This window comes from Mixophyes fleayi, chromosome 2 (genome assembly GCF_038048845.1).
Source record: "Mixophyes fleayi isolate aMixFle1 chromosome 2, aMixFle1.hap1, whole genome shotgun sequence".
Lineage (NCBI taxonomy): Eukaryota > Metazoa > Chordata > Amphibia > Anura > Limnodynastidae > Mixophyes > Mixophyes fleayi.
In genome coordinates, this window is record NC_134403.1 from 265,433,956 (window position 1) to 265,459,405 (window position 25,450).

General features: G+C 39.2%; 1 protein-coding gene and 1 long non-coding RNA gene across 4 annotated transcripts in view; one reads left to right on the plus strand and one right to left on the minus strand.

Moving 5' to 3' along the window:
* On the plus strand, window positions 1-23,213 carry LOC142138966 (uncharacterized). Of its 2 annotated transcripts, XR_012688137.1 has the most exons (4): window positions 1-950; window positions 2,155-2,388; window positions 22,896-22,974; window positions 23,081-23,213. It is a non-coding gene; the product is annotated as an uncharacterized LOC142138966 (long non-coding RNA). The 2 variants fall into 2 exon arrangements; XR_012688136.1 differs by having other exon boundaries at window positions 22,896-23,213.
* The window catches only part of SLC41A1 (solute carrier family 41 member 1), a 27,130-nt gene continuing 18,622 nt past the window's right edge, over window positions 16,943-25,450 (minus strand). For both annotated transcript variants that reach the window (XM_075196148.1, XM_075196150.1), the window contains exons 9-11: window positions 24,674-24,808; window positions 19,694-19,842; window positions 16,943-19,291 (exon numbers count right to left, since the gene is read on the minus strand). In XM_075196148.1, coding sequence (XP_075052249.1) covers window positions 19,106-19,291; window positions 19,694-19,842; window positions 24,674-24,808 — 470 coding nt within the window. In that variant the 3' untranslated portion in view covers window positions 16,943-19,105. The remainder of the gene's footprint in view (window positions 19,292-19,693; window positions 19,843-24,673; window positions 24,809-25,450) is intronic.

Sequence of the window (25,450 nt, forward strand, 5' to 3'; positions counted from 1 at the left end):
GCTGCTGCAGATGTTTCTGTGTAGTTTCCAAAAGTAATGGAGAGTTAGGTAGAGAAGTGTTCTAGCAGCAAACATTGCAATATGTCTGAATTCAGATGGGAAAATTGTGCTTTTCAGGCATTAATAAGTCCTAGAGAACAGTCTTAAAAAAAGGTCACGTTGAAGTGTATAAGCTAGTAAATTTCATACTTGCCCACTCTCCCGAAATGTCCGGGAGACTCCCGAATTCTGAGTAGGTCTCCCGGACACCAAGTAGAGCAAGCAAGTCTCCAGCATCCTGCAAATCAATAGCCAAATTGACACAATTCGTTGCGCCGTGCCCCTTTCTGCCCTCCCACTACACCCCCTCTCCAGGATCTCCCGGAGGACACCTAAAGAATGCGCAAGTATGCGCTACTTTACATGGCAGAAACTTGAATATTTCAACGTTGTGAAAGTATTCCCAAAGTAACAGTGAATGTCCCGTGTGTTTTAGGGGTATATTTAAGAAAGCACGGTAGTGCACTATCGTGCACTTACCGTGTAAATTAGGCCAGGATGTGCTCACCGCAAATTTATTAAAGGTGCATCGCAGCAGATATCATTGATATCTGCTGCTTTGCACTCCTGATCGTTTTTGCGAGCAGAATGGTGACTGCAGAATGGTGACTGCTCCTGGCCGCAATCTAACAAGTCCCGAAAAAATATTTTTTTCGGGAACTTGTTGTGTTAATGTACGCCAGATGAAGCTGGCGTACATCATAGGAATTACTTGTAAAAGTTGTGCTCTTCGGTATGTCCAGCTCTGCTCCGGAGAGCAAAGCTGGACAGCGCATGCGCAGGGAGTGATCTTGTGATCCCTCCCTGTCACAGCCTCAAGTTCTCCGGTCGGCACATGCGCAGTAGCATGAAGAAGATAAAGTGCACCGAAGAGGAGGAGATCCGGAGCCAGCGCGACCGAAGAGGCAGTGGTGAGTATGGTTTTTTTTTTATCACAGAAACAGCAGTTTTACGTAACTGCTGTTTCTGTGTTCCATTTTTAATAAATTTGAGAAATACATCAATCCTTATCCATACGATAAGGATTGATAAGTATTTCTCGTTTTGTCCGATAAATGATAAATGTGCCCCTTAGTGCGAATATGAAATGAGATAGTCTTAATATTAGACAGTGATCGATTCTCTTTGTGTTTTGGCTTTGCTGTAGTCTGTTTATGACTCCCATAGTGAATTCCACAGTTAGACATGTCCTAACAATGGAGGGGGGGCAAATTTAGTAAATGCTTTCAGATAGCAGTACTTTAAAAGCAATACAATAGAGGTTAGGGGGAAAAATTATGGAAATTTGACAAGTACTTTATAAAGGCTTTGAGGGGTTTTTGCAAAATGATTATATGTGGGTCCTTCTTCTTTTCATACTGACTAAATAGTATACATAGACCTTGTATAGTTCTCTATGGCAACAGAGCCTTTATATTTCTTTACTTGACAGGTAACATGACAGGTAAAGACCAAAAGCAAAATGTATTGTGGAAAAATAACGCTATGGGAAAATTCATATTTTAAAAATGTAAGAATGGAGAGTTCAAATGTAGAGGGTGTTAAAGTCAATACATGCATTCAGTTAATGATGTGTATCATTAGATATCCACAGAAAGAAGGTCTCCCATGATATTTTTATAAATGTTGGCAACAGCGGTGATGGTTTGTAACAGGAAAACTCATAGAAAAAAAATAAGAAAATCTTGTCCTGTTAGCACTTAATGGATAATGCAATAGCCCTAATGAGCTTTTTGTGTCTTGGCTTTCCTATATTTCACTGGATGACCTGTTTAAGAGCATGCAATAATAGATGTGACCTTTCCATGAAAACTCTTGACCATCCTGGCCAAAAATAATGCGGTTCCTTATGAATCTTCAATCATCCTCCTGAATCTTGTTGCAATGAAAATCTGGCATTCGATCTTTTCAAAATTGCTGATACAAGAATAACCTCTCTTCTCTTGATCATTATCCACCTTTCTGTTACTGAAATCACCTTGATTTCTTATTATATTATGCATTCACTACAAAAAATTTTAGTGCTCTCCAATACTTTTCCGCTTGTTAGATCTAAGCTTACACTTTTACTACATCCCAACTCTCTGCTCACACCAACCTTCCTTATCTTCCTAGGTTATCACTGCTTTCAGGACTAAAACCCTTCTGTATGCTGCACACTACTCCTGGAACTGTTCATCTGAATGTCTACCAAGTATTCTCTCTAACTGCAAGACCCTGCTGAAAGCTCGCCTGGTTAAGGAAGCGTTCAAATAGTGCTTGTGACTTCTGGATGGACATATCTCTGTGACTTGACTTCTCCCACAGCAGCGCTCCATAGGGTGAAAGGACACGTTCTGAAGTTTTCAGGTACCGGTTCATCAAGTGATTTTACGAAATTTTAATAACGCCAGAAACAGTGGTGAAAATAACTAATTAATTGAATGCTAAGGAGAATGGTTATGTTGTCACTGGTTATCACAAGGACCAGCAAGTAGAATAATTCACCTGCCACTATAAACGGACATTACTAGAGTCTCTTGTGTGCTGTTTCATACTACAGACAGCGGGTTTGTAATATTTAATATTTAAATGGCACTCACAGATATGTAATGTTGAAAAACATGCTGTGTTTAATGCAGCTTTCTCTTATTTGTTTGAGAGGGGAGATGGATCAATTTGCTTAGTTAATTTCCTAGATATTGAGCTTTGTTTTGTTTTTTGTCTGTATTACAATTTGCAAAAACATCACCAATTGGGCGCACACTTGGTAGTCTCACACAGGTCTCAGAAAGCAGTGACTCATTATGACTGTAAATCATTGGCAATTGCAGAGATTGTTAAAAAAGATAGATCTTACATGTACGTGCTCTAATAGTAAATAGTCTGTTGTTTAGATTAATTAGGTGTGAAGCCATAAACAGGAGAATCATAGTATATGTCCTCATTTAATTCAAACGTGGCAAAACATAGTCTATGATGAAGTATTCTACTGTGAATTCCGTGTCTGATATATATTATAATAAATATGCAGTAGTTTATATATCCACTTCTTAATGAATGTAACCAGCCATTTATTTCTTTGATTAAACTTAAATAGTTTAATTATATCAGGAACAGTCCGCAGAAAGATCTTTCCAACAACAGCCCCTCTGGGAAACGCACTTACAAGATTCTAGTAGTTGGTCAGCATATCGTCTCCTCTCTGTAGCATGTCATATGTAGCCAGATCTGTGTATGTTAAAGTATCCTCTTCACATCAATTCCACAGAGGAATATATTCATTACGCTATATATCGAATCCAGATCTTGATCCCAATCAGTGTGAAAGCAAGATAAAAAAGTCTCAGATATCTCCTGTGTCAGGCTTTTCTTAAACTAACATTTTACTTAAAAATGCATAAACTATGCGGAAAAAAAGGTTTGCCCATGGTTTAGGGTTTCATAAATAGGCCCCTTTGTCTAATAAACAGAATTCACAGGCAGATGCATAACAAATCTGTTCACAATAGTACACGTGGATGGGCACCGTGGCACAAAGCAGACTTATCGTACTTGAAACTTGATACAACACTACCTATCCCTAGGAATGATTTGTGAGACACAAGTACCCTGTAAGTCACCCTTATATAACCAGTGGTGTGCACACTGTACTACCTCCAAACATCACTGAGAAGTGGTCACGATATGACACTGAGGGTGATACTATTGGTATTAATGACCATGAGAATAGTCATATGAGGGTGGTAATAAATGCCATTCAGACATGGAGTTCAAGAATTCATGAAAAAGTAGGATATCCTGGAGAACTTGAAAATATAATGGCATCAAGATAACAAGAATCATGCACATAAAAGAAGATGCCAAAGGCAATTTGAATATAGTCAAAAGCAACTTTAACTTTAACCTTCTTATCCGTCCAGCAGTTCACAATTTTAACTGTTGCTAATAACGTACTTTGCTTTACTGACTGTCTATAGAAAGAGCTAAATAGACTGTCTAAACAGCAGTCAAAGTCGCAAAAAAATCAAAACAAAAAATAAGCTGCTATTAAGTATGGGGAGTTATGGGGTTAAAGGGCACTTTGATTCGCCATCAAACATCACCAATATTTTCCGTTTTGTTCTCTTTTCGAATGTCAAAACACAGTTTTTATTCTTAACAGGTGTTTTACCACAATACTACCACTAGCAGGTTTTTTGTTTTCTGGGGGGTTTTCACTAGGGTTCCTCTCAGCGCCGGTGCTAGGGTTCACGGCGCCCTAGGCAAAATTTCGCCCCCCCTGCGAACACTCAAAAAAAGAAAGGAGAGTTTACTTACCTTTTCTCTAGCTGATCCGCGCCTTCTTCACGTAGAGGCGGAGTGATGCATTCTGGGAGGGGAGGGGGGGCGCCGGGAAAGAACTTTATTCACACTGTCTGTCTGACAGACAGTGTGATACTTTACAGATGCCCCGCGGACACTGAAAAACAGCGGCGGCACCCCGCCGCCGCTGCAACCCTCTCCTGAGCCGCTGACTAGATTAGAAAATCTAGTCAGCGGCGCCCTGCAGGTCCCGGCGCCCTAGGCAACTGCCTAAGGTTGCCTAATGGGAGCGCCGGGCCTGGTTCCTCTAGCTCTACTCTCATTTGCTCTCCTGTTTTTTTGTCCTGTAAAAGATTTCCTTCAGGAGTTTCTGACTAAAAAGTATAGGAGTGGTTGGAATCTCGTTCCCACTGACCATTGTGGGATCAAGGGGGCAGTAATATACTTTTGGGTGAGTCCACAAGTCAAGGGCAAACAGAATTTTTAATCATTCACATCTGTCCCCGTTCCATTAGAGTATACAGTTTAAATTATCTACCTCATAAGCACACACCATATTTGTCAACAGCCAGTTAAACTACCAGCATTTTTTTGGAATGTTGGAGTAAACCCACACAAACACAGGGAAAACTTGCTAGCGCTACACAGATAGGGCCCTGTTCAGAATTGATCCCATACCTCAAGCACTATGAGGAAGCAATGTTAACTACTGTGCCACCAGCGCAACATCCACTATACCAGTTGCCCCCCATTCCTACCACTGTAGCAGGTGATACCCAGTGTCCAAGCTACATTTTTACACCACTTACAATTCTACACATACCATAATTTTGCCCCTACATGCCTCATTGTGTCTGTCACATGCCAATTACTCTTTCAACCAGGAGTTTTCATGTGGACTCCACGCAATGTTTTTATCAGTGAACTCCCTCCTCTCAATATATTCATTGGTGATGACTGTGTATCCACTGTCCAAGTGGCATCTCTTTCATTTTCCTCTGCGGTACCACAATGTTTGCATGCAAAATGTCAAGCAAGCTCATCTTCTCCTTCCTGCTCCTATGCATATAGAAGCTGAGTACATGTTCTCAATAGCTTCCTATCACTACTGACAAATGAAGGAACCCTGACTGACAGGGAACCATAGGATAGAAGTAATCAGCTCCTATAAGAGATGAAGAATACTTTTACACAATAGTTCACCACCAGGAGTGTCGGGGCTCTTCGTCTCTAACTTCTGACCTGTGAAAATCAAAGTGGATGCTAGTGCAGATCATGCTATTCAAGTGCATAGGTCAGGTATCAGTCAGTCAATCAGAAGTTTGCTGAGAAAAAAGGGGAAAGAAAGAGATATTAACTAGGGAAGGCACACCTCATATGTCTAGGTAGATAGTAATTTTAATGAGTATTAGTATATTCCAAAATTCAATTCTCATAGCTTATATTGCTCATGGACATGAGATGAATGAAAAAACACACCTAAAAACAAAATTTTATTTTATTCGTAAAGGTTAAAATTCTATTAAAAAGCGAAATATTAAAACTTGGTGATGTGAATGAAAAGCTACAGATATATATATCTCAGGTAATCCTCTGTATAAGGCTCTTCTTAAGAGTAAATTCATGCAAATGGTATGACACACAATATGTATAGCCACTTATAATATAACAATGAATGATATTGTCATACAAAGGGGGGAATTCAATTCCCCCCAAAGTACCGCCGCGCTAAGACTATTACCGTTATTTCGGTAGTTTTAACCCGGATTTCTGCTCGCAACTCAGGGAGCTGCAAGCAAAAAGCTGGCGTTAGAACTTCCGTAATAACGGTAATTACGTGCACTATTACCGTAATAACGGTAATAATACGCAGGCTGCGTTACTTTTAACAGTAACGCGGCCAATTGAATTCCCCCAGAGTATACACTATGGGGGGTATTCAATTGTTCGGCTTGACGGCCGAAAAACTCGCGCTCTAAAACTATTACCGTTAATACGGTAAAATTGCGCTTAAAAACCGGTCATACGGTAATTTACTCGCTGAATTTCAGCTCGCAGCTCCCTGAGCTGCGAGCTGAAATTCAGCGAGTAATTACCGTATTAACGGTAATAGTTTTAGAGCGCGAGTATTTCGGCCATCAATCTGAACAATTGAATACCCCCCTATATGTCAAATTGATCTATGAGATCATTTAGAAAGCTGAATTTCACAGCTATGATGTTATAAGCTGTTCTCATAAATATTGATAATAACAGATGGTAACTGTTGCAAATATTGTATAACAATATATGTGACTAACATAGGCTCCATTGAAGTATGTTGAAAAATAGTTATTAGTCGCTATGTCCAATAGTAGTAGTAGAAAACTTTCTAAGTCATATTAAGTATGGCTTAGGAGCCTATACAGTGGCGATTGTAAGGCTGAGTTTCAGAATTCTAATAAATAATCATACAACCGATTACTCCCACCCGTGTGTAACTTGTAAGCTAAGATAAAAGTAATTGATAGGGCTAAAAAATTTTGTACCATTTATCTTATTCTAATAATATCAATCCAGCTTTTCTAATGCCGAGCACATTACTAAGTATAACTTGGTAAAAGAATCTGCAAGGACAAATGATTTGTGATGCTTAGTAGGGCTATAGCTAATTATCTGAATCCGGTTATTTGCACCAAGCAAATGGTGCCTCTAAATAGAATAGATCTGTAGTGTTAATCCTGTTACAGAATTAAGAGCTGGATGAATTGTATACACTTCTGAGATTACAAAGATCTGTTATTATGAGCTAAGTAGTTTATATGTCTGAAATCGTATTCTAATAATATCAATCCAGATTTTCTAATGCAGAGCATGTTGCTAAATATAGCTTATTCAAGTATGCGATTTTAAGTTAGGAAAGTCCACATGGACAAGTGATTTGTGCTGCCTAGTATGGCTATAGTTTATTGTCTAAATCAAGTTGTTTGCACCAAACAAACTGATGCCTCTAAATAGATTAGATCTGTAACGTTAATCCTATTAAAGAATTAAGAGCTGGATGAATTGTATACACTCCTGAGGTGGCAAAGATCTATTATTGTGAGCTGAATATAATCTTTTGATTTTAACTAAAGGTAAATTATTTAAACACTCCTCTAATAAAGCCTATGTATCTGAGCTAAATCATTTAACATCCACTTGCTAAAACCTGACATACGTTTCGCTAACCCTTCTAAAATGAGGCCCCCACTAGTTTTTGTAGCAGATTTTTGGAAGAATATTATTTTACTATAAGTTAGACACCACTATTTTATATGGGCCATTCTGTGTCAATCATTCGTTACATAAAATGAATTAAGGACTCTAGTGCGGAAGATATTCCACTTTGCATAGTCAATCAGAAGTGGCTAGCTAGTGCTGCTGATCATTGTCATTACATCTCCTTTCACCAGCCACAATAGATATGCCTCCTGACAGGTGCCTATGTCAAAGTCTACTATACAATTACTGTACTTGTAAATACTGTACTCAGCCTACTCTTGTCCCCTCCATGCCACCGTAGGGCCTACTTTTGTCCACCCCTTCCGCCTCTCCAAGTGCAAGAAGTCATAAGTGTAAGATTCAACAAAATCTGCATATGGACATATGTGTATGTATTTTTGATGTGCGTGCAGAAAATCACAGATGTACATCCAACTCTACATGAGCCCCAATGTCTTACAAAACTGAAAGTGAAAGTTTCAGTATTAGTGACATCAAGTATCAAATTCATATAATTGATCCCCCAGGGTTTCTTTACACAATAGGTGAATGGGGAGTGCCATAGTTTGTCAGTTATTTTACTAATTCTTATTATCTAACTGAATTGGAGACATTATTGGACAGCCTCTCATTTTACCGCATCTGTGACTGTGAATTGTAGACTCATACGCTATCTGGATTAACGTGGCTACCTACTTTGTTACTGTTACTGAACTCCAGCAAAATACCTCATCTTCATTTCAAGAATTCATTTTTTGACGTGGATAATTTCTATCAACCACAAAATCATTTGTTTAGTTATACTTTGAGATGGTGTGTTTGTCAAAATTCTTACACTCCTTGCTTGTTCTCTAATTCTATCCCTTAATGGTTTTTTGTCTAGCTATACTATATATAAGTTGTTGCAGGTACTAGATAATACTTGCAGGTATAGATAATACGTTTAGTATTGCATATAATGAGTTGTTTTACTACCATCTCATTTGATGTTAAAGTAATGTAAAACTTTTATGTTTAGTTACAAAACAAGATGAATGATGAATGCATCTCCCATATCTTTAATGGCCTTTGTTTTGAGATATTGGGGTATATTTACTAAACTGCGGGTTTGAAAAAGTTGAGATGTTGCCTATAGCAACCGATCAGATTCTAGCTTTCATTTATTTAGTACATTCTACAAAATGACAGCTAGGATCTGATCTGTTGCTATAGGCAACATCTCCACTCTTTCAAACCCGCAGTTTAGTAAATATATCCCAATATCTGAAAAAAAGGCCCTTAAAGTTATGAGATGCTTTAATTATTCTTATCTTGCTTTACAATACTGTGTTATTACTATTACATACTTGCAATGTGCAGTTTGTCGCGTCACCACAACATTATTACACATTCGAAAGGTGCGTCTCCACATACGACTTCCTTTGTTAAAACTAATTCCCTGCTGGTGATTTAACATTGGAAGTTCACAATGGCTGCACAGCTTTTTACCTCGACCCTCCCTATACCTGACACAATCTTTAGTAAACCAACTATGTGGTCAACTATGTGTATATATATATATATATATATATATATATATATATATATATATATATCCAGAGTACTACTTACTACTTAAATGGTTAGAGTTCTATCGTAGTATTACTCTTAAAAATAAGTTCAAGGTCATATAAACAGTACATCTAAAGTCCTGCACAGTACGCATTTTATATATAGTGCAGATCAGCAAATAAGGTACCAAAAAAACTACTTCCAGTTCACCAAGTTGTATTCAGAAATGCTGTTTTTTTTCATTGTGTATGCTGCCTCTGGATTGTGTGTTTATTTTGTCTAGCTAGGTTTGCATTATGCATATTTAGTTTGAGTTCTGCATATTTCATGAATTTAAGCTTGCTTTAACAATGATGACTATAATTGAGTTAAACATACTACAATATGCAAGTTTATTAATGGTAAGGAAATCCTTACCTACCTCATGTGTTGTGTTTACTCACTTTGCTTTGATAAATACCCCTCTAGACTGCCAGGATTCAATCTATAGTTTAGCAACATAAGAATTGAAGGTGATAGTTATGAATGGAATGTATTCAGACTGGGTTAAAATTATTAGTGGGGTATCACAAGAATCAGTATTGGGCTTTTAAGTCTTTTTACAAGTGATTTTGTAGATGGTCTAGAAAACTAGGCGTCAACATTTGCTGATGACACTAAGCGATGTAGAGTCTTTAACACAGAGCATGATAATAACTTACCATAGAAATAACAAACTGGACCCCGAAATGGCAGATGAAATTGATGTGCCTAGGCCGTGGTAAAATTTATGCTACTTACTGTTAGGCTGACGGTCTGATCACCAACTCACAGAACCAGATGGCGAAGGTCTTCACCTATAGCAGCCGCCATTCCCTTAGAGCTTTATACGGTCACCGGTACTCAGGTGCCCCCACCATGACTTAACTCCAGGCGTAGTGTGAGTTGGTAATACAGGCCCGTAGCGGCAGGCCAGGAGGCTGAATAGAAGGCAACGGATATTCAGACGATAGCCGTGGTCAAGTTTCGCAAGCAAGCAAAGAAGCGGAGTATAAGGTACAGGGCAAAGGGTCACGGGGAAAAACAGGCAAGGTCCAAAGTACAGGCAGAGGGTCACAACAGGAGATCCAATAGCAGAGTATCCACAGGAACTGGGTCCAACAGACAAAACAGGAGCAGGTCAGCAAACTGGTAAGTAAGCGCTATAACTGGCAGGGAGGCTAAGCCCTTAAATACTTGAACCAACCAATCAGAGCTTGCCCTGAACCTACACTCAGGTGTAGGCCAATAAATAATATGCACTGCTTAATCATCCCACAGGCTGTGAGGGGCCCTGCGCATTCGCCTGGCTGCTCAGCTTGCCGGAGCGCACAGAACTTATTTTTGACGTTCGGCTGTTGCCCTGGCAACGGTCGTCCCGAACTTCCATTAGTGACATCCCGGTCATCATGGAAACGGCCAGGACGCCAGAGAGAGGGGCGGTGAGTCGCGGCGGTGCCCGCGGCCAACGCGGCTCTGTAACACACATTAAAGAGAATGCAATTAAAGAAAACTGGAGATGGAAAAGGACTACTAGTTGACAGAAAACAGAGTAGCAGCACAATGTCCCAAATTGAATGCAAAAGGTCCACTCTTCAAATTCTTTCAGGTCCATCATTTCACCTTGTCCCTGCCCCCTTCCAACATTCTGTGGGCTTTTACCTTTTCTGAGAGGCTATGTCTACACACTCCTCTGGCTGATAGAGACCATGTTCGATCCTAAGGGATAGGAATGGGAAAGGGATTGGTATCCCCCGGATGAATCCTGCTTGAGAAGATCAGAGAGGGGATTGCCAAAATCTGAATCTCTACTATTCCTCCCCCGCCCCACCACACACACTCTTTTATATAACAAAATCAAGAGGAAGTGCCGCCTTGTGTACTTATATTTCATTGTTTAGTTATTTAGAGGTTTGTTTCATGCAGTTTCCTCTCCAAAGAGTTTTAAAAAGGTGTGGGTGTGAAAAAAATCCTGGGATACTTTATAAGGATGATAAATGCACATTATTATTATTTATAAAATTCCAGTATATTACATAGTGCTGTACATCAAGGGGATCATAATACAAATACATTTCATACAATGACCAGAAACAGAAGGTAAAGATGACCCTGCCCAATCTACTGTACGCTTACAATCAAAGACATAAAGAATACATTTGATATCGGAATAACAATTGGAGCTGTTGGTTAGGAGAGTATGTGGCGCTATTATACTGCAGTGGCTACTGTATGGCAGAAACATTATCAGCTACCTATATTAATGCAGCCATTGTAGACTAGCATTCCATGTAGTAATCAGTGTTGTGGAATGGTCTGACTAAGTAGAGAGTGTGGACGGAGGAGCCTTCTTTGGTTCTGGAGAAGCCTTTTGTGTTGCATGGGCACTCAATTCAGGTACCATCTTAATGGCAAGAAAGCCAAGATCTGTTCTGTATCCTCCTTGAAATTGCTGATGCATTGTACTACCATTGTATGTCCGCCTCTTGATTATGGGGTACAATTTGGGCACCTCACTCTTAGAAAGAGAACTGTGGTTCAGAGGCTGGAAACTCTATAAGGGAATGAAGAGTTTGAAACTATAGAAAAAGGTTAGAAAAGGTAGATTTGTTTTTACATTAGAAAATAGGCACTTTAGAAGTGACCTAATTAATATGTACAAAAACATTTAGGTCAAAACTTTCACCATCAATCCTACAGAGGACAAGTAGTTGCTCAATTGCAAATAGAAGAAAATCCATAAGCATTGGAAAGGGGTTCTTTACTGTAAGGCTGGTTAGGCTGCAGAATTCCTCACTCCATGAGTTTGTGATGACAACAGATGACAACAATATTTACAAAAACAAAACTGGATTAGGAGAGGACATTTTGGGGGTTATTGATAAAGTCTCTGATTTTCTCTGTGAGGCTAAATTTGCAACTGTCCCACTGTGGATTTTGTTTTGCCTTCTTTAGATCAATGTGATTATAATTTATAAAAGGCTGAAGTTGATGGATCAGTGTCTTTTTATAACCTAAATGTTAAAATAATTGGGAAATTTTAAAAAGGCAGCTAAGTGTGTGTGGAGATGAAGGTGGTCACAGTGTGAGTTAATTATGTCAATTATTCTTTGACAGAAATATAATTGAAAAAAATATATAAAAATATTATTTTCCCTTGGATTTATGTGTATTATTTTTGCATACAACTAAATAAGTATTTCTGTCCTGACCTAAATACTTATTCCGTTTTTTTGACCCAACTACTTATAAAACAGGACTGCCCGGTAATCATTTTGGAGGGGTGCCTTGAAAATATTATGGAGCCTCCAAGGATGCCGCGAACTTTAAAAGTTTGGGACCCACTGCCTTAGATTGTCTTCCTTCTCCTTGAATTTATTTCCAAAAATTTACGTTATTTCTATTAGTTTCTCACTTTAAAATTCATTATATTGTTAAATTTATCCTATTATCATTATTATCCTACTCTTATCATGAGTACTTTCACTTTCATACAAATTTAACTAAATATGTAACCTACTAAATACAAGAGATGTTCACTGATCCCTGCGTTCTGGTTTTGGATCTGGATTAACTTCGTGTTTTGGTTTTGGCAAAACCGCCCTCGTTCCTATATTATTATTAACCTCAATAACACAAATTTCAAGTCATTTGCTGTCAATTTTGACCACCTCACAGGTCACAATATTATTTTAGAACATGTTCGGACAAATACCTACCTGGATGCTAAGGGACAGAGCAATGACTCAAACACACGGCAATTCCTAGCACATCTAGAACACTTTGGCACACAACAGTGGCAGAAAAGAAAAGTGGCACAAGATGGAATTGTCCTTGGATCATAAAACCAGTTATGGTTCATTTGACCACTGCACCCGTTTCTTGGATAACTGGGGTAATTCTACAGCTAATACATGGCAACGAGCGCTAACGCCCCAGGATTCATGCTTTTTTTCACACACACCAATCCAGGGTGCCAGACAAAGCACTAAAAAGAGCCACTGTAATTCCCAGCAAAAAGTTCATCACTGAGCTTCGAATCAGCCCCAATTCACACAAAATTATAATATAGTTAGGTACCTTTGATGTAAAGTGCAGATTACAAACACTTGATGAAACAGCAGCAAAGCAGAAGGTAATACATATACACGTCTATTTAGACATCCATGCTTACATTACTTCTGCAAGCAACGTTGTTCTTTGTTAATAAAACTGTTGTCATTATACCGTTCAAAAAAAATAAAAATAATCCTTCACCATTCTTTGGATGTTGATAGTAGGATCAGGAATTCTGGTCAATTCTTTTACAGTAGACAAGAACAGATGTCAAAATGTTGTGCCGAGTCATCTGCATCATCAATGGGTGTCTAAGTTTTTTGCTAAGCATACAACAGTATATAGCACATGTAGGTAACATTGGCACACAGCGGTAGCTGACAGGAAAAGTGGTGCAAGATGGAATTGTCTTTCGGACCTCCCACCCACCCTCATGTTGGATCTTAACAAGGAAATGCACACTTTAACAAACCAAGCACTTCAGCCACAAAAGTTCCACTCCTTGTGGCTGAAGTGCTTGGTTTGTTTAGGCCCCCACAAAACAAGGTAACAGTGCTGTTACTGAACTCTACTGTGGCAAGATGTTGACATTCTCACACATTATTAATTCATCACCACTGGATTCCCCCATTACAGAAGTCTCAGTATTGTGATGTAATTGGTGGGAAAGGCGTTCCTCGTGGAACTTGAAGTTCATTTTTATGAACATTATCTTTTCCACATTTTAAGGAAGTAGCCTAAGGACCTACACTGTTCGCTGACAAGGTTCCCGGCTGTGCTAAAAACTCTGAGTACACACTGGAGGTTGGGCAGCTTAGGCAGTCAAAGCGAGTTGGTACATGGGTCTCCAAATTCTGTTTTTTTTCTCCTCCCAGTATGTAAAGGGACTGATGTGTCTATTTGTATGCTGTCGTGAAAATAATGCTCCACCATCCTTTGGATGTTGATAGTAGGATTAGGTGGAGTTACGACAGAGGCGTCACATTTTTTTGGTCAATTCTTTTAGACCAGATGTCAAAATTTTGGGCCGAGTCATCTGCATCATCCTTGGGTCTCTTGGGAAAGCCAAGATTTTCCTAGCAGCAGTTGAGTGAAAAACTGAAGGAGACGCTGTCCTGTCACGTAACACTTGAGCTGTCATCTTACTCACCAGGAGCTCCTTGCATCTCTTTAGATCTGGGTCAGTTGTAAACAAAGAGTAGACACAGCTCTTAAATCGAGGATCAAGCAGTCACCAAAATGTAGGGATCCGATTTCAAGATTTTGATAACTCTTGGATCCTGGCAAAGCGAATAAAGCACTTGATCTACAAGTCCAACATACTTAGAGTAATTGCTTTGTTTCATCTCCTCCTTCAGTTTCTCAAGCTGCTTTTCCAAAAGTTTACTTAAGGGAATCACATGACTCAAGCTAGCCGTTTCTGAACTCACTTCACAGATGACTACCTCGAATGGTTTCAGCACCTTGCACAACACAGAAAGTAGTCTCCACTGCACTTGACTAAAATACATCCCCCCTCCTTTCCCAATGTCATGGCTTGTGGAGTAAGCGTGGATGGCTTTTTGCTGTTCCTTCATCCGCAGAAGCATATACAGGGTGAAATGCAAGACTCCGATCACTACTGAGCATATTGATGAGGACGGTGTTGTGGGTGTAGATTGGAATGTAGGTGCGAGAAGGGACCTGATGATGGACTGCTTGTTATTTTTTTAGCACAAGTTTCTGATTTTCCCAAAAGCTTGCCATGAACTCACTTCAAATGGTGTAACATGGATGAGGTTCCTAGATGGGTAAGTTCCCTACCTCTACTGACTGTTGCTTTACAAACGCTACAAATGGCTAGACAATTGTCAGGATTTGGGTAAAAATAATTCTTCATATAATAGGTGGATTTTTTTGGGGGTTTTATGTCCAGGCATGACAATGGTCTTCTCATCACATGCAAGAACTGCTTTCACTGGTGCAGGACTTACACAGACAACATCATCCTCATTAGCGTCCTTGTCGGCTACACAAATATCCCCCTCATCCTGTTGCTATTCCAAAGTGGCATCCTCAATTGGTGTATCACCAGCTACACTTGGGCTGTTCAGGCGCACATCTGCAGACATGCCCTTCCTTATGGGTATACTAGTAGAATGGTCAGGATTACACATAAAACTCGTGGATGGACTCTCCTCAGGAATTTGTGCCATTTCTGAATCTGAACATTTTCCTCTAATGCCTTACTGTTTTCTTCCAGCTCAGCTTTTACACGTAAAAGTATTTGGACATCACTTTTGGTGGCAAAGTTCTTAAAAGTATGTATGGTAAAGCTGTTGTATGACACCACACCTACACTGTTTGGGATGTTTTGTGTTAAAACCACTGGACACCACCTGCTATTACCAGGTGCCTGTACTCTAAGAAAATGGATTTCAAAATCAATATCACTGTATGTTGGAAATGAACGCAATATGCTTAAATAGGGAAATATTTAACATGAACATAATAGGACACAGCATGCTTACCTAGCTCAGAAGTTGAGCATTTTTTTTTTTTTTTTAAAACAAGTTAGACCCCAGCATTGATCATATAAAATGTTATTCATCCAGTCAGATTTACTTTGGCAGTCAAGAATGCAGGGAAACTTGTTTTCATTAATCCAGTTACCAATACAGAACACCATCCCTGGCTTTAAAGATTGGCCATTCCCTCAAATTTGCAGAAAGTTTCATGAAAGATGACAAAATAGGCTGAAAATGTTATCACTCTACTCAGAGTCTAGCCCTGCCTTTTGTATTTGGCAAATTCTATGTGATCAGCACAAGGAAAAAGTAAAATAAAATCTGGAAGATACTGAATGAAAGTTTGTTCACATCATTCAGAAATCATAGATAAGAGAGCTTGGTAGGTGTTGTGCTGCTTACTAAAGATAAGCTTCACCTGTTGCAATAATGAAGTACAAATGTGTACCTAGAAACCCCCATGTTTGACTCAGATTGTGCGAGGCTGGGAACAACCACCCGACTGTCTAAGCAAGTCCACAGTTGAAAGTGGAGCTAACCAGCCTGGGTACCTTACCTAAACTAAGAAAGCAGCTAAGAATGCATTTAAAATAGAGACCCTAGTGAAGAGCTTGACCCTCTCTTTTTCCTTGGGTTTATTGTACTACTAGAATTCTCATGCGATTAGCTCGCAATGCAGTTAAAACCAGGATCCATTGTTTTATAAAGATCTGTGTCAACTTTAAGAGCTACAGTCTAGCAAAAAAAACTTTCACAACATAAATACATGTTAAAAGCAGCAGTTACCTCTGCAGTTTTGGAAAGTCACATCTGTTTAAGGCACCAGGTCTTGCATGCAGGGGTGCAAGAAAAGGCAGTGACAGACAGATTTTGAGGCTCAAGGCTGTACAAAAGCACCTTAACCTTGTTGTATAGAAACTCCCCTCCCCCACCAGTGGGGCTAAATAGTATAATTGGATTGTATTTTAAATCAGAAATATTAAATTGTACACCAAGCCTGGTTTCCCTCTCATACCTCCATCGAAGCAAATATTAGATATTTGCAAACACATTTTGAAGACAGTGTTTCACATACTAGTTAATTTTTACTACAAGTTCATAAAATGTATCAATTGCAGCGAAGCTTAGTTACATAGAGAGTTATTGCAGTTTACTCTCCATATGCTGGTTCACATGGAAGATACACAGCCAATTATGACAGGTTGAAAAAACTCAAGGGTCATTTTTGTTTTTTTTAATATTTACTCGTTGCAAAATATTTTACATGCACGGCCATGTAAAAAAAACCCAGAAAGGAACTTTATATATTTAAATAACCTTTAATAACTTTATTTCCATAAACAAATATAATTTAATCAAAGTTTTAATTTAGCAGCGCAAATGTATGCAAATAAAAATGACTGCTGCAATTCATGAGGCAACACAATTTTCAATTGCCACAGGTGTAAAATTCTTACCTTGTTCCAAGGATGGATGAGAGCAATTACATCTCAGCCCTTAAATCTACTTACATTCTAATAGACAGCTTGTAATAGAAGCACTCAGTCTGCAGATGTGAAGCCTTAAAACCACATCATGACAAATTGGTGAACAGTTTTGACCACCATTTTACAATGGCTGCAGAATTGGGGTGCAAGCTGGAGGGCCAATAGAAGCCACAACAACCAGGAATGCAGCTTCTCATTGGGCCTCCTGCTCACAACTTCCTCTAAAACGTCACAGTGCTGGTTTTCACCCAGGGCTGTGAGGCCATCATGGAGGCAGAGGACAAGCAGCTGCATAGAGCAACCTGCCAGGCTCTCAGGAGGACAGATATAATGATCACTGGTGGTAATGCAGCTTTAATACCAACCAGCTCTCGGCCTTTTGAAGGCTACCTTTTTAGGCAAGGAGAAAAATAATCACACATAATGGTTACTTTTCCTGTAAAACGAACAAAGGAACGTAACCAAAGCAGAGCTTGGGCTCAACACTTTTAGTGGCAGCACATAAGACTCTGAAGACATTTGTAAATATTGACAGATGTGACTAGTATGATTCAATCATTGCATTTAAATCGTATATGGCTAGCATATGGTAGTTCTTGAAGCCGCATGTCACCAGCCACTTCCTGAACAGACCATTTTTACATTTTAATAGTAGAAGTGTAATGAGACAGTCCTAGGAGCGGTATACAAGATACCCTGTTCCCTTCTACTGGCTATGGAAATTAAGTTACCAGTTGTCAAAATGTATTGATTTTAAAAATAATTTTAGTACAAAGGTGATGTGTGTCAGTTCTGCATCCAAATACTATCTGCGTATGCATCTCCACAAGTCTTATATTTACGCCAGTGGGGAAAAAACAAAAAGTGTGAAAAATTCCATCAGTGAAGCACAAGGCCAAGTGAAAAAGGCTCCATTCCTTATTATAGTGTCACAAATTATTGGTGTGTCCCGTATGTGGAGTAACAGACGCCTCATCATAGAGAGGGATGCTGCTAGAGAATTAGCAGAAATGGACGCCATGGTTCATGCCCACAGCAGTGTTGTAACAAGTTCACAAGCAGACATTTTGACCGGTGCACCACATACTGCAAAATGCAGTCTTTTCATTCACAGTTAATTACAATTTTTAGAACTTCATATGGGTGAACAACTGAATGCTGGGGAAAGAGCTATGGGAGATGGTTCAACTAAGAACAAGGTCCCATATGAACCTCATGCAACATTCCTGGTTAAAATCTTCGCTCCGATTGGAAAATATTTCTGTACCATAGCTGCCAGCACAGCACGCATTCATGCAAGGTTCCTATGTCACTCTTAATTTAAATTGCACCATTGCATATTACAATAACCAAATCCCTAACCCTTTGGCAGAACAGGAAATTATATATGGCGATAATGGCTTTTAAGATATTTTCCACTCCACAAATGAAGCCTCCTCCATTTATATGGACATTTTCAGAGCTGTACTCTTGAAATAACAAACCATATTAGAGATGGCATGTTGTTCATAGAACATTGTTTAAAACAAAACAAAAAGGGGGCCCTATTTAAAATGTATAACATCTGTTATGTATAACCGTGACATTTTAAATACAAAGCAATTCCTGCAAAACCAAAAATATAAGAACCCTGTCATATACACATCCAAACATTACCACTGCTGAAGTGGGAAGGCAAGTGGAAGAATAGGTGAACAAAAAGGAAGGAAGCAGACGTCCAATGCTCATAAACAGGTCCAGCTGCGCACACAGGCCTTGTTGTGCAAAAATATATTATACAAATTGAACCTTGTGCTCAAGTTTGCCTCAAGAAGAAAATTGCACTTGTTTCTGGTTATTCGCAACTTGAATCCAGGCCATATGATGGTCCCTATAACATTTACTCATAAAACTAGAGTGAATTGTCTAAGTAAATTTGGTTCAGTCTCCAACATCAGTGTCTCGGTCTCCAATTAGCCAAAGCACATGGAAGCTAAGGGCCAGAAGCCCAGTGCCCAACAGATCACCCAGAGCAGTGAGATAGGGAATTGAGAAGTTATCAGGATCCATCCCTCTGCTCCACATCCAATGGACCATCCAGTCTGCAATATACAGGAGAACCAGAACCTGAAACACAGAAATGGGGTAAGTGGCATTAATAACCAATGTACGATGAGTGTTATTTACCAACAGTGTAACTACATAGTCAATTACATTACATTCGCAGTAAGTTACTATGAATAATGGGTGTGGCGTTCACTTAATACAGCGCTCCTTAGCCAAAAAACACTGAAGCACAGACTTAGCCGTTATAAAATGCATAGGCTTTGAGGTTTACCATTCATTCACTAAAAAAAAACACCACAATTTTCATAAGTATATTGGGGGTGCGGGGGAGTAATCTTGTGGTAATGTGCCAATAAAACACTGTATAAGCCACCTAGGGGCTATTGAGATTACCACGCGAGATGCACTAGATCAAATAAGCAAATGTTTGACAGACAGTGGGTGTGACTAGGTTACACAGACCTGAAGCAGTGCTGCCATCATATAGAAAACCATGAAGACCAGAGTCATAGTGGTGTGTCCGGCCTGCATGGAGTTGATGGTGTACAAGAAAATCAAGTGACCAGGCACCACTAGGAGAAACAGGACACGGGCTGAACGGGAATTCACATCTGGGAGAGGACCAGAAAGGAGAAAAAAAAAAAAAAAAAAAAAGTTGTTAAGAGTATGCAGGTAAATTGTGACATTTATTCTGAACCATGTGGCAACTCACGGTCATCTAAGAAATACTTTCAATGAATCAAAACAAAGTATACCTGCACTGGAGGACCACTACAGCATGTTGGATCTACAACAAACAAGTCTTTGCAGAATTTTAACTGCACAAACATAACATTATAACAGGAATGTTCTTTTTATTTCAAAATACACTTCTGAATATCTCTTAAAATAACTGAGGCATGCTCTGAAAAATGCTGTATTTTGGCAATACACAAGGGAACAGACATCGTGTTGTATTTCTATTCTGTGATGCATTACATAATATGTGTCTGTTCCATCCTGAATTGCCAAAGAGACACACTTATCGTTCAATTCCTTGAAGTACTGCATGGCAAACTATAAAATGGGTTACCCCCTAATCAGCAGAGTAATAATAGGGCAAATAAAACACATTGAGGCTATATATGGGGCCCCCACACTGGAGTCTGAGAAACTTTCCAAGCTGTCAAAAAAAAAAACAAAAAAAACAAAAAAAAAAAAAAACCTCCACACGACACCACTTGAGAGCCATTTCAGTAGAGTATCTTGCAATGGTTCAACAGGATCCAAAACAATATCCAGAAATTTGATCCTGGACAGTAGTCTTTTTACTGCTTGATGTTAAGAAATATACTCAATGCAGATACCTGAACTTTTATGGTAGAGAGCCAGACTTTCATCAAAACCATCCTTAAGAAATTCCAAGATTGAGACGTTTGCAGATGTGGTCCATAAAGATGGAGGATTCCACAAGAGGAATGTTTTACAGATTCTTTAATAAAATATTTAGTTTTTTCTTGCTTGAATCCAAGTAGATCAATAACCATCAGAGACACCTTTGCGTCTAAATAGTGACTGCTCAATCTCTATGCAAAGAGGAGATGGCCTGGATTCAGGTGAAGTACTGATCCCTGGTGTAGAAGCTCAGGCCTGCATGGTAGAAACCAAGGTTGCTCTAGTTACCCATGGTTTGCAGTGGATTGAAAAAAATGCTACAAGTCCAAAATGACTGCCATTACCTTCACTGTCAGTGTTGAATTTTCTCACGGTGCAGTCCATAATGGAAAAAGAGAATGCATAGGGCAGTAGGAAAGACTGAAAATGCTGAATTGCTCCAATTTCCAGAACATTTGTGTGGAGATGTATTGTTCTGCAGCCATGTGTGTCTCTTTTGTAAGCAGTTGAGCTGCCCAGTCTGTGGAGCTCGAGTCTGTCGTGAGCACCATCCACTCAGGTTCTGAAAAAATTATACCTTGATTTCTTAACTTTGGATGCGGACATCAGTTGAGCGACTCCTGTGTGATCTTGCGTCCGACCACATAAAAATAAAGTGATCCCACTGGGCGAGTAAATCCAGCTGAAGGTTTTGCATAGGTCACTTTGCCAATAGAAGAATGCCTATGGCAGAGAAGAGAACATTCTTAAGAGAATTAAATTTCCTTATTAAAAATCAGTCGCCAGAAATGAATCTGATGCAACAGACTGACATTTGCTAAGCCTTTCACGTGCAACATATTTTGTGGTCCTTTACATATCTATCTGAAACCCCAGGAACTGGAGTCAAGGACACAAGAGGACTTTGTTATGCTCACAATCCAGCCATGCTTTTGAAGGAACAAAAAGCACCTGCGTTGTCATTCTTGGCTGTGTGTTCAGTCCTATGACAAGAATGTAATCTAAATATAGCCAAAGGTTTATGCCACATTTTCTGAGCCATAAGGACCAGCATCACCTTGGTCAAGGTCCTCTGATACTTGGAGATTCCAAATGGAAGGCAGGAGAACTGAAAGATATCCCTTGATAAATTAAAAGCTGGGTACACACTACAGAATTTTCCACCAACTTTTTACACCGATCGATTTTACATTCGATCGCTCGGTCCATGGACTACATACACACTAGCCTTGTTTTAGACGATTAAGGGAAGAGTGGCCGTCCAGGTAGCGACTTTTTACAGCCATTTTGTTCTGAACAATGATTTTAATTTCACACACACTGGTATATTGTTACATGCCCCGCAAATGTTGCTTCAAATACATTAGCATAAAGGGGCAGAGCTTTCACTATAGTTAACACCCAAAACCACATAAAAGACAAAACTGTCTTTTCATTCATTCATGTTATAGTTAAAAATCTCCATACATGAGGTTATTATACACGAATAGGCATCACCCACAATGCTCTGCGGGCATAATCGTTGATTGGTCCACAGCAGAAACAAACACCCATGTTTGAGTGTATAAAACTACAGAGAAACCTGTCTGGTGCAGTGGAACGTGAGAAGATGGCGGTGAGGAGAAGGTGTCAGTGGGGGTTGCAGCTATGGAGACAGATGGTGCTGATAGGGCCAAAAAGTTATGAAAGAGTTAAGGTGGGGGATGGAGATGCTCAAGAAGACTAAGAAATAAAGTTTACTGCAGTTAACAGAGCAAAGTCAATTAGCCCAAGAGAGGTGGAGATGATGGTGAAAGTACTAAACCAGTAGGACTAAGACTATCAAAAGTGAAAGTACAGAAAAAAGTTAATAGAAAGGAACCGATAATGCAAATACTACAGGAAAAAATTTGGAAAGAAATAAAATTCCATGTCCAGAAGAGGTGGTCGGACCTTAAGATTAAAGAGGAAAGGAGACTTGTGCGAATTCGTAGAAACATTAAAAAAAGTGAGTAGAATGTGTAGTGTACCTGTCTGAAGGACTTTATGTATTTTATTCTAGTTTCACATGAAGCAATACAAACTCCTGATATGTAACAGATTTTTTTTTTTCGGCCAAAGAATGAACGGTGAAAAGGCCTGTTTAGATACCACTAATGTAACACCTGTTATCAAACAAGAAAAAAAAATTGATGTTGAATACCAAGATTAAAAAAAAGTTATACACGTATTTAAGTGAACATGTGTAGACAAATAAATGCTTTGTGCACATGCCCGTACCATAATAAACAAAATGGCGCCTGTTTTCCAGAATCTATGGCCGTTAAGCTCATTATTGTTGCAATTGTGCCAGAGAGACCACAACAAACGGATATCGAGCAGTGCGCAAGGTGAGCAAATGAGACCGCTTCTGGTGTTGGGAGTAAAACTACTGTTAACTTTATTACAGATATAGAAGTTTAATGCTAAATATTTTTTTATTTTCTTGTTTCGTAGACACAATCGTCATATCTGATGAAAGTTCGGAGGGAGAAAAAACAAAACAAAAAAATTAAAAAAAACTGAGTAGTTTTCTTGAAATGTGTATGCCGTTTGAAAAAAAAAAAAAAAAAAGTTCTTCCACAAACCACTAGGACCTTTAAAGTGTAGTACTATTTTTTTCCCACTTGATATTCTACAATAAAAATGTTTGTACTTTTTCCTGCAATAAAGCTGTTGATTTAAAACTGTGGTTTATTCTGGGTATTTTACAAATATTAGTTAATATGACTTTATAAGTTTATAAAAGGGTAACTATGAATAGGTTCCCAATATAGATGCATAGGGTTACAGAACACATGCTTTACAGAAGTGTAATGGTTTGCAACCGGACAGGTGAAATAACACATGTATACAAAACACAAGTCAGTGATATGCGGATAACGCACCACTTGGGACAGGTACAGGCATCAGAAATTTTCATACATATGCCTCAAGGGAGCCCCAGCTCGAGGAAGTATTGGAGGATTGGTCGGAAACTTCTACATACTACACAATGGAAAAGATATTAGAACGAAAATATTGAACGACCAACCGAACGAGGCGACAATCTTCCATTTGGGCAGACTTTCGACCATCGTGTCACTACACACACTGGCCCAACTTTCGAACGAGCGGTTGAGCTGATTATTGGATGAAAACTCTGTAGTGTGTACCCACCTTAAGGAATTGATGTTTTATTGCAGTAAGAATGGAAATAATTGCACTGCAAGCCTATTGAAGTAAAGAAATCTCCCATGCCGATCGGGTGGAGAATGGAGTTGACCAACTCCATTTGGAAACCTCTTGAATAGCCAAACAGTCTTTAATCCAGTAAAGTTCAGACTAGTTTTGTACCAGGAACAACTTTGAATAGAAACTGATGCCTTCCTGGTTTGAAGGAACAGGGACAATGACACTTGCTTTTATTAGGTTTTGTAGACCATCTTAACGTCTGCAACTCCAGAGGAGATAATGGAGATCTGGGCTAGACCTAATGGTTCCCAAGGACACTGTTGTAGCCTTTGCAGACTTATACCAATAATTGTGTGATGAGTTTCTAGATCTCTGTTCCTGTGGATGGCAGAATTAAAAGCTTTACAAACATTGGGTCCAGAGTGTGTCATTAAACTCGATATGCTGGCCTAAAAATAGCTTTATTTTCTTTTTTTTCTTTCAGATCTATAAATATATCCCTTCAGCTTTTTGGGGGCAGCCTCTGGACCCCTTGTGCAGAGTAGTTTCATTAGCTTGCAGTAACAGCATTGTCCCATAGAATAGTGCCCCTTACTGATGTAGGCATCCTTGTCTGCCTTTTGAACGCTATCTTCATATCAAATGACCACTAAACAGCAAATACAAATTGCATTATGTAGAAGAACTAGTTAACATGTTTCAGCTGTTATAGGAAGTTCTATTATATTTTTAGATTAAAAATTATATTATATTTCACTCACATAACCTTATGTTTACCACTGCACATACATTTGCCATGTAGCACAGTACAAACCATTTTAGACCAAAAAAGATCCATTGAGCTTTCCGTAGGCTAAAGCAACACTTATACTGTACCAGAGCTGAAGAAGGTCCTGCAAGGAGTGGGGCACTTGCGAGGGACAAATACAGTGTCATCTCCTGGTGACCCCATCATGTGGAGGTAAGTGGATATACGGCTGGCCTGAACAGCAACCAGGTTTCCTCCAACACCTAGAATATGGAAGACAAATCAAGCATTAACATAGTATAGTTTTACTTGGCTCCTAGCATTAGCAACATACAACTGTAGCATATTTTCACTTTTCAGATATACTTTGTACCAGGCAAAAACTTTCTATCTAGATTTACTTAATTTTGGCATACGAGAGAAATAAACTGAAACTCAGATTAGCATCTGAAATGGCTTTTGACTCATACATGCAGCAAAACGTCCGTTTTGCCGACTACTTATGGGCAGCACGGTGGCTAAGTGGTTAGCACTCCTGCCTCAACGCTGGGGTCATGAGTTCAATTCCCGACCATGGCCTTATCTGTGTGGAGTTTGTATGTTCTCCCTGTGTTTGCGTGGGTTTCCTCCGGGTGCTCCGGTTTCCTCCCACACTCCAAAAACATACTGGTAGGTTAATTGGCTGCTATCAAAATTGACCCTAGTGTCTCCCTCTCTGTCTGCCTGTGTGTGTCTATATTAGGGAATTTAGACTGTAAGCTCCAATGGGGCAGGGACTGATGTGAGTGAGTTATCTGTACAGCGCTGCAGTATTAGTGGCGCTATATAAATAAATGATGATGATACTTACAAGGTTCCTTTACAAAGGCGTACCTGGCGAGAAAGTAGCTCAGCAGTAGTCATAT